Genomic DNA, 10,803 nt, shown 5'->3' on the forward strand with positions numbered 1-10,803 from the left:
TAAACTGATTTTTCATATCAAAACAAGTTTCAATATTTTTATCATATCTTTTTACTCAAAATTTGGATTAAGCTGAAATTTTGATAGATGAAGGGAAATTTGATTCTCTACAACTTTTCCATAAATAGCCAAGTCCAAAGTTTAACTTCTACTATGCCAAAAGTGCCTTGGAACTTGAATTTGAAATCTGCTACTTGGATGAATTTTAGAGTTATTTTTCATGATAAACCTCATCCCAAAGTGATAATTAGGATTTTTAAAATAATTAGTTTGAATGTAATTATCCCAAAAGCCTAATTATCTACAGTCTTTAAATATTATTAGCTTATTTGTTTTAATCCCATGTAACAAATCTCACTTTAAACAAAATACTTAACCAATTACAAAAATTCATTTAATTAATTTTAATCCTTAACCAATCAAAATTAATTTCAATTAATCACATGTGATCTGTTCCACCTAAATGAATACATGCAGACCGTGAAAACTGAATCTTGTGATATCTTTCAATCTGACAATCCGATTTGGGAATCGGGTATATTGTCGTGACCGTTAAAATCTCAAGATCATTTTTATGACAATGTGATGAATGATTTAATGCATGAAATGCAAATATAATTTTTGGGTACTTGAAATGGTCATTTTAGTCATCTTCCAAAATTAAATTAGAAGTGCAAAATCATGTGTCTACACTTGGGGTAGAGTTTTATTTCCCCACAAAAATGTTGTGAGTGGTGGACCTATTTGAAAGTGAAATTATTCTAATCACAACAAACTATATCACCAATTATAAAAGATTTTAAATTCAAACTAGATGTGGTGTAAACCTATTTATTTACACCCTCCAATACCAGTGTTACACGTCAAAATTTTACAAGCTAATGAATATGCCTTCACACATACAATCACATCTCAATGATACCTAAATACACTAAAATTTGAAAACAAAAAAACTCAGATTCAACATGGGCTAACAACCACCATATCGGAAAGTCGCCAGAGACGCCACCAAAGACATTATCGAAACCATAAATTCAACACATACGCATACAAACCACAAATAAACAAGGAGAGAAATATGATTGGTGTAGAATTGGAGGCCAACGGAGGTGATGTTGGTGGGTTTCAAACTTGGCTTGGGCAATTCAAGTGAGGGTCCAAAATCATATCCTCTATCTAAATCAAATCATTTAGAGAAATTTATCTCTAAATCTCTATGGCCGAAATTGAATAGCTCTCAAACCCAAATCATCTCCTCTCTTTATAAAATCATATCATTTACTCTCCAACTCTCTCTCTCTCTCTCTCTCTCTCTCTTCAATTGAGTTGACCTAGACCTAAGTCATCACTCTTTCCCTCCTTGTCTAGATTGGTGCCTAAAGGTAGTTTGGTGGTGTGTGGGAGGAAAATTTCCGATGTTGACTTCAAAGGTAGCGAGCTCTTTGGCTCGAATCTAAGGTGAGTATGGTGGGTTTTGTCTCTGGGTGGTGCTTGGAATTATGGTTGGTATTGAGGTACATGTGGTGGTTGTGAATCACACTTGTGGTTTTGGGTTGTGTTTGAATTGTAATTGCAACAAGAATTTGAGGTTCTAGCTATGTCTTTGGCAACGTTTTCGATGACTTTTCATTGTGGTGGTTGTTAGTCCAAGTTGAGTGTGAGTTTTTTATTTTTAGATTTTAGTTTATGTAAATAGGATTTTATTGAGATGTGATTATGTGTTCAAGGGCTTTATCATTAATTTGTAAAAGCTAACATGCTACACTGGTATTGGAAGGTGTAAATAAGTCGGTTTACACTATATCCATTTTGAATATAAACTTATTAATCATTATATATATATATATATAAAATATAATATAAAAAACATTATTTATCTAATAATAAATTTTATTTCGAGAGAAAGATAAGTAAGTATTCTATAATTTTTTTTTGAGAGAGATAAAAAAAAAAAAAAAAAAAAAACTACTCTATCCAGAATTCCAACTATTAAGAGCATCAATATTCAGCTTGCTAAAACTCCAATTATGCTAAAATTTAGCATCAAACCCCATAAAGCTTGCATTACCTACACTTCCAATTCTAAATTTTTTTTACCATAGGATGGTACTGTAGCAAGATGGTATTTTTAAAAAAATAATATTTTATTGGGTTTTGGGTTTTTATTTGGGTATTGGGTTTTATTATTTTATTGTATAAATATATAATTTTAATGTGTTGTATGGTAAAATAAAAGTTAGGATATTGTGTGTATTGTAAAATGGATGATGTAATAGATAAAGTAGTATTTAAAATGATAAAATGAGATATTTTTTAGAAATCTTCGTACAAGGTAAATATATATATATATATATATAACTAACCTCTAAGCACGCGCGTACTCAGAGGCTCTTTTATTTTTTTGGATAAAATTTAATAATTTGCATAAATTATAATTTTAATATTTGGTACAAACGCATAACACTAATCGCACCCCTAGTTTTTTTTTTTTTTATTATTAGAAAATGTAGTAATCCTAACTTATAATTGATGCAAATTATTAAATTTTATCCAAAAAATTTAGATACTTTTTAACATGGGTTTAAAAAAAAAAAAATTCTGCCAATTAAAAAAATAAAGAAAGAGAAAAGTTTAAATGTTAAGTTTGTTTATGAATAAGTGGGTTAGTGGGAGAATAATCTTATTTTGTAGGCAATATTTTAATGGAAGTTAAAGATATATTTTTACTTTGTTGTCCTTTAGTTCTGTCTCTACTCTCTACTCTCTACTCTCTACTTAAACTTAGGAAAATAAGAATATTTTGGGACAAAAAAAATTTAATCCAAATAAGAGAAGCCCTTTAAATAGTAACATGGATAAATATCTCTTCAAGAATTTTAAACCATTAGTATATCGAAGATGACATTTGGATTTTGGAGTCGAGCTCGAGCCAACTGTGAGCTGAGCTAAACAATGGGACAAAACGACTTGCATAGGGTATCATTCACGATTCACATTTCGCAGTCTCGCTTTTCACAGGACCAAATGAATTGAGTTTATGACGTGTCAAGAACAGATTGGTGCTGGACAAAGTCACCCAATAACATTAGGACACGTACCTTGGTTAATCTGTTAAGCCGTCTCTGTCAAGGCAGGAACGGAAGGGGCAACCGGCAAATACATAGTTGTGAGTGTTAATAATTGCTGTGAACAGCCTGTCCTTTGGGCTTACCGGTTATTGTCGGTAGCTCCTATTTTCTACTCAAGGTGGCTGTCGGTGGACTCGAATTATGCATGCTTCAATTCTTTGTTTTAATGATGTATAAATATTCAATTCTTTTGTTTAATGATGTATAAATATATCCAATTCATATCATTGTTTGAAAATTACAAGTCACTCAGTTCTTTTCTCTTTTTTATTTATTTATTTATCTATTTTTATTTTTATTATTGGGTCTGTTTGGCTACACATAATACCTTACTCTAATTTAAATACCACTCACAAAAGTGGGTCATGGTAGGAAATCCTCAAAGTTTGGCATCTTGCGAGTCTAAAATTTTTTGATTCATTTGAATTAAGGGTGCGTTTGAATCGACTTCAAACGAATTTCGGAAATCAATTTCCGGAAAATAGAGCGTTTGGCTGTGACGGAAAATATTATTTTCCGGAAATGGATTTCTTGTTGACCGAAATTTGAAGCCTTGACCACGGAAATGAAAATCTGCCTTCATTTTCACTTCAATGGATTTCCGGAAAAAGAGAGAGAGCGCGCACGCGAGAGGAGAAGACCAGTCCGAGCTCCAGTCCGCGCCGATCTCCAGTCCGAGCTCCAGTCCACGCGCGCGGACCAGTCCGACGACGGCGATCGACGCTTCGCGAGATCGCGCCGTCGATCGACGCTTCGCGAGATCGCGCCGTCGATCGCGATCTCGCAAAGTGTCGATCGCGATCTCGCCTTCGCGAGATCGCGTCGGATCAAGATCGCGATCGATGGCGCGATCTCGCGAAGCGTTGTTCACGAGATCGCGCCGGATCGAGATCGCGATCGACGGCGCGATCTCGCGAAGCGTCGACCGCGAGATCGCGACGTTGATCGCAATCTCGCGACGGCGAGACCGCGATTTTTCTGGGTTGTGGCTTGTGTGTTTTCTGGGTTTGTGTTTTCCTCCTTCTTTTCCAAACACTAGAAAATATTTTCCGAAAAATTTTTTGAAATACAACCAAACACACAAAAATATTTTCATTTTCCGGAAATTAGCATTTCCGGAAAATATGTATTTTCCGGAAAACGTTTTACGGCAACCAAACACAGCCTAAATGAAAGAAGGGAGAATATAATAGGATTAATTCAAAATTAACCTATTTTCAGTCAATTCTACTTTACTCTCTATTCTTACCCCATAACCCAAACATGCCCTTAAATTTTAGCACTGATAAGTCTTATAAATAGGTTTAAATGGGTTGAAAACTTTATTTATTTATTTATCTTGCATATATTCAAGAGATGTTTATTATTTATCACATTCTACAAAGGTTCAAAGTACAAACTAGCTAGTGCATGCAAAGGGGTGCTATTCTTTTTTGATAAATTTTTTCCTATATATTTTGCGCGCAGCTAAAGATGTACTCTGTCGGTGTCAAAAAAAAGGACCATTTTTTTTTTTTTTGAGAAACCAAAAAGGACCACATATTTTATTATTATCATTTAGTATTTTGTAAAAAGATTCAAAGAACTACATTTGCATTTCCTTGTAGGACATAGGAGTAGTACAATTTAAATTTGTCTATCATGGTGAGCCCTGGCAATAGGCAAGTTGCCATTGCTAAGTTCTTTTTTTTTGGTGGAATTTGGATTTAGCAAAACAAAAAGTTGCCATTGCTAATATGCACATGCATCGTGTGCTTCGAACATGAAGATATTCTAATTTTAGGTAAGCTTGAGAGTTTTTTATTAGCATTTGTTTAATTGATATTGTTCCTATCTTTTTTTTGTTTTTTTGGTTTGATTTGATATTGTTCATATCATGATCTTTGTTAAAGAAACCCAAAAAATGTTCATCAAAAAAAAAAAAAAAAAAAAAACCCAAAAAATGCAGGCAACTTTAGTACATACATATACCAAATGGGGAATTATTCACCGAAGAAACATGCACATCAGCACATAGGGCTTAGACATATCAAAAAAAAAAAAAAAAAACACATAGGGCTTAGGCATGAAATATATAAATTACAGAGAGCTTTCCTCTGTCTTTTAGTTTAAGCATAGAGCTAAACTAATTCTATATATTTCTCGCTACAAAATGTTAATTACACTCAAGTAAGTTTTTTTTTTTTTTGGGTTATTCTTTTGAATTTTCATGAATGACATTGACACATTGTGTAAGTTAATAAGTTAGTTCTTAAAAAAATAAATAAATAAATAAAAACATAATAAGTTAGTGGACATAAAAAGGTGAAATCTTGGGATCTAATACTTGTTAATGCCCATTTTTTTGTTAAAGGCCTAACAGGCCCACGTCAAGCAAGGCCCACGCTCTTGGGACCAATTACCTTTATTAGTAATATTTTAATCCCATGTTTAGCCCAAGTCTAGGTATTTTAATGGGGGAAATAAATGATTGAAGTATATAAGATAGAGATTGGGCCTATTTTGGGATTAGCATGGACCTCAGATTATAAAACTTACAAAGTGGGCTGGTGACATGTGTAAAATCAGAGAGCCGTTAAAGAACCCTTGTGCTGGCCACATGCACAAAAAGGATATTTGCATGAGCTACTCAATTATAATTTGATTGCGATGAACCACAATTGCGACTTGACTAATCCTTTTGAGGTGTAAGCACATATGTGGCCAACTCTTTCCTTGACTCATCACAAACAATGTTATGAATTATGTTTCGTTCTAGCTGAAATTGGAACAATTAAAAAATAACATTACAATATACACCAAAACGAGAAACTCCCTTGTTCCACCTTAGGTTCAATTTTGTGCCATTTTGATCATTTATAGTCATTTCAACCAATTCAGGGTTGTCATTATAGTTTGCTCTTTAATTAATAATATAAAAAAAAAAAAAAAAAAAAACAACTACGTTGTTTTGATTTGATTATTATTATTTCATTGATGATGAGTGAATGAGTGTTAAATATGTATTTGTGCCTATACATACATACATACATATATACATATATATTTTTTAGTGATAATCCCAAAATGATATGTTGTAATTAATCGGTACCGAAATATTCTTTTATAATAGACAAATCAGAATGAAATTGATAACATTGGTTACAAATGATATCAAAGAAAACTTGGTAATGGTATTTGGCTTGGAGGCACTACAGCATAATGTAGACCATGAATAGGATGGTAGTAATTTAAGTTGAGGAGATTTTGATACCCCAAATTGTGTTGATTTGATTAAATTAGACTGTCTAAGTATAAGTTGTGCAAATATGTGTTGGGTCCCACATTGGATGTTTACTAAGTAGATCTTAGTTTAAAAGTGATTGTGAGGAACACAAATTGCAACTAGACTAATCATTTTGAGATGTACACATTAATGTGGTTAGACTTTTCCGTAGGTTCTTACACAAAAACCACCACTTACAACCTACCCATTTTTTCCCACTAGATTTTTTCTTTTTAAGGTTTCAATGAGGCATCTTCCTAGTAAGCGATCGTCCATGGTAAAGTGCTATGCGTAGGTCACCTTTGGCCTACACGACATCCAATTGCAATTTCTCTAACCAGTAACAAATCGACTTCTTTTATATCCCTTCCCTATCGACTTATGCAATAATGTGGTCGGCCACTTGAATAGAGAAGCTCTGTACTTTCTCATCTTCAAATTTATTTATCTCATCCTAGTATTTCTTTTATTTTACAACATATTTATAATATATACAATCGTAATAGTTACGTTTGAATTGTGTTATGGTCCTATGATTTTTACAAACAAAAATCATAAAATTAAGAAGAGAAGAGGGAGGATACAATCAAACAAAAAAGATAAAGCGAGGAAAACAAAATGACTACTTAAAAAAAAAGAACGTATATATATTATATGTGTTATTAAGCCTATATTCTCTATTAATTACAATTAAAAAGCTAGATTCTTTTTAGATGTTAAAGCTCAACAATTTCTAACCCAATCTCATGAATTTATATAATTTTTTTTTTTTTTGGGAGCTAAGTATTTTAACATGTTCACACACAGAGAAAAAGGAAGAGGGTTTTAAAAAAACTAACAATAATGTAAATCCAAAAGGGTCTTCATGAATTTACATTGATTGAAAAAAAAATATATATATATATATATAATATATATATTACTCAAAAAACAAAAATCAATAATATAATGATTCAATATGATTATACGACATACACATGTATCTTATACTAAAAAATACATCCATACATACCCATTATTTTACGTACTTTCCCATCAATATATATTATGCAAAACATAACAAAAATAAAGCAAAAAAGAAAAAAAGAAAAAAAGAACAAGAGAAGCATACTATACAAAATATATACATATTCTACAGTATTACCAACCATAAACCCAAAAAAAAAAAAAAAACCGCAATCAGTAAATAATTTATCATAATATTTATATAAATAACTACAATTCAAAAAGATAAGTTCGACAAATTATGACCAAAATAGTACAGTCCTAAATATTTTTAAAACTAACTTAAGAAAATTTTAAGGCAAATGACATTTTGTTCTTTGCCTTGATGCCATAACTATTGGCTCTAACATCATCACAACCATGACTTGACCCCCTTCAATTAGCAATTTTACACTAGGGTACCGCAACCAATACCACCACCCACCGGTAATTATAAAATACTCCAGAGCATTATAAACAAGTACTTTTTCTCTCATATAATATTGAATTCTACTAATTAAATTCATGATATTCATGATAGACTTGCTATTTATGTGAGAAAGAGAAAAGGAATATGCCAGAATATTCTATAATTTTCCCAACACTTGCGATAATTTTTTGGCTTTGCAATGTGCATGCGAGCACAGCTTTGAATTAAGGGCGTCAAGATTCTCTCGTCCTGATATTTTCATAATACACCTATAATTATTAAGTACAACCACTCATCCTCTCAATATTTATATCTCTTACAATCTCTGCTCTCATCTTTTCTTATAAGGACCCATCATTGGCATTACTAGCACCATTATTTCCTCCTCTTCTGCCTGCTGTTGTGTTTTTCAATATCTGCATATTAAATAGATAAATTGCAAATAATTAGATGTCATGCATTGAGATAAAGGCAGATTACACTAGTTTGAACTGCTCCACCAATGACCAAAAGAAAATTTTAGAAATAAAATGACATAATAGGATGAAAAAGTAAAAAAATTTCTTCCAAATTGAGTTGAAGGAATCTCCACCAACTCATGACATGACAATTCACCATCCACATGAATTTATTTAACAAGTCACATGATTATTAATTACACCATGTGAAGTACACATGAATATCTGGCCATCCCCTTGTAACCCATCCTGATTGAAAAAGGCATTAAGCACCCCTCATGCTAGGAAAAGAAAAACTATGTTGCACATGGTTAACTACAAGGGATGCCATTGCCAATGCATATGGTGGGTTACAATGATGATGAACATGAGTTTATGCACTATGACCATTAGCCTTTTATTTTCTGGGTAATGACAAAGGGGTATGTAGAAAATCTGCTACAATTGCATCTTTAAAAAAAAAAAATGAATATGACCATCCCATACCTAAACTTGAATAGCAAACAATGAAAAAAGAATTTAAATCACAAATGTAACATCCCCATCCCAAAAGGGCAGAAAAGGACATGTCATGGGCCGTGTGGATGGCCAGGTAGACCCTGGCTGACCCGATTAGCTCTCATTGGCAATAACAAGCTTATGGGCAATGTACAAGTACAATAGTGTATTATTGATGGAAAATGATAAGACTACATATCTGATCTCCATGACCCTTACCAATCATATTTGATGATTAACCATATATTCCTTACTCATTAAGCATCCTTGATTGCATTTCAATTACATTGCATAAATATTCTTCTTTCCAATTCCAATTCTATTCAATTAATTAGTAGTCATGTTACATGTAATGATAGGTTGGTAATATCAACACTTCAAATGCAATGATTTATACAAAATACCCAAAATGCCCTTAAAAAGAAAAACTAGTTTAAGCCAATGAGATTATGATGGTATGATATGATAGGGTGTGATGGTGATTGTACATACATGTCTAAGCATTTGATTCTCATTCTGCAAGGTGGACAGCCTCTCTTCCAGCTCAGAATTCTTCTTCTCCAACTCTTTCACCTTCGTTTCCAAATCACTCAAGTATGCCTTCTTCCTCTCCCTTGCTTGTTGTGCTGATACTCTGTTCCTCAGCAACCTTTTTTTCCAACCCCAACAAAAACAAAAAATCACCAAAGTGGAAATGCCACTGACACCACACAAAAAAAAGACTAGAGCCTAGCTAGCTTTAAGATAGTAGCTAGAAAAGGTGCTGAACAAATGTTAAAAAAAAAAAAATAACAGTAATTATTATTATAATAATAGAAATGCTAGCATGGATAGGGGTCCAAGTCCAACTAACCTCTTTAGCCGCTTGCTTTCTTTGTCACCTGGGCTTCTGCCTCTCTTTCTCTGAACTTCGCCTGAGACTTGAACCCGGTCTGGACCGGCCACCGAACCGGTCTCTCTTCCCGAGGCTGAGGTCCCCGCTGATTCCACTCCTATCTCCGGTACCCTCCTGATCTCCTCATCACTCTCCATACCTAAAACAACACATACACCGCAAAATCTCTGTTCATATATTTATATTATTAAATACTGTAACAAAAAAATTCTGACTTTATACAAAATTTTATTAAAAAATGCAAGAAGTGGAAATAATGAAGATTTTTTTACTCAAGGTTTTTCTCGGTGAAAGTGATTCCCGGGAATATACAGAGATCGGCCCACTTGAGGAAACCTCGAGTTTTACAAAACCCAGATGGAAACTCCTATTTTTCTTTTGATATCATCAAGAAGAAAGCTAATCATACATGGGATTTTTTTTTTTTTTTTTAAAAGCTACGAACTTTATGAAGAAAACTTCACCCAGAAGAAAGTTTTCACGTTTCAACAAAACCCAGATTGGAAATTGGAAAATATCATTGAAATCGCAGAGAGAATAAAAATTTAAAAATAAAAAGATCTTACGAGGTACAGAAAGTTAAAATTTTTGCCAGAAAAAAATTAAGGAAATGAGTGACAAAGTTGGACCTTCCTTGACTTCAAGCTGAAGAGCAGAGCTTGAAGATATTTCACTGCTTGAAGGCAGAGAATTCGCAGCAATTGAACTCGTTGCTTGGTCTTGCATTGCGTCTACAACAAAAACAACGGCAATTTTCTCTTTGGGTTTTAGATTTAGCCATAGAAAAAGAGCGGGACATTAATGTCACAGCGAGTAAATAACGCAGAGTATGAGCTCAGAGAGATTATAGCCGTTGGATCTGTATCGATCTGACGGTTCTGTAAGTTGAATCGTGGAGAGACATGAACCATGAGGAGTGGCGTTAATCAAAGGTTTGCAGTGAAAAGTCGTGGAAGTTTTACTGTCGTTGGATTAGGGGTGGATCGACGGTTGGGAAGGAAGTTCAAAATTAGCTGCAACGAATTGGGACCACGTTATGCGCTGGCAGCCTCAAATTGCTGGTGTTTCTCGATTTTGCAAAGGTATGTGCAATTACTAAACTACCCTTTGTTCTGTATATTACAACTTTTCAGTGCTAGTGCCAA

At 33.3% G+C, this 10,803-nt stretch overlaps 1 protein-coding gene across 1 annotated transcript; it reads right to left on the minus strand.

Moving 5' to 3' along the window:
- Window positions 1-7,848: 7,848 nt before the first annotated feature.
- On the minus strand, window positions 7,849-10,454 carry LOC115974981 (transcription factor HY5). Its single transcript, XM_031095584.1, has 4 exons — window positions 10,288-10,454; window positions 9,617-9,797; window positions 9,256-9,412; window positions 7,849-8,223 (listed from the first exon to the last, which is right to left on the minus strand). Exons 1-4 carry the CDS (start codon window positions 10,382-10,384, stop codon window positions 8,149-8,151), a joined length of 510 nt encoding a protein of 169 aa, XP_030951444.1. The 5' UTR covers window positions 10,385-10,454; the 3' UTR covers window positions 7,849-8,148.
- Window positions 10,455-10,803: the final 349 nt, after the last annotated feature.

Source organism: Quercus lobata, chromosome 2, assembly GCF_001633185.2.
Source record: "Quercus lobata isolate SW786 chromosome 2, ValleyOak3.0 Primary Assembly, whole genome shotgun sequence".
NCBI classification, from domain to species: domain Eukaryota; kingdom Viridiplantae; phylum Streptophyta; class Magnoliopsida; order Fagales; family Fagaceae; genus Quercus; species Quercus lobata.

Bases quoted from the DNA above. Each gene is read 5' to 3' on its own strand.
- LOC115974981 (XM_031095584.1), bottom strand. From the start codon at position 10,384: ATGCAAGACCAAGCAACGAGTTCAATTGCTGCGAATTCTCTGCCTTCA. The intron at 9,413-9,616 runs GTTAGTTGGACT...TTGGAAAAAAAG, and splicing joins GAAAGCAAGCGGCTAAAGAG to GTTGCTGAGGAACAGAGTAT. The intron at 8,224-9,255 runs GTATGTACAATC...TTTAATATGCAG, and splicing joins AGAATCAAATGCTTAGACAT to ATATTGAAAAACACAACAGC.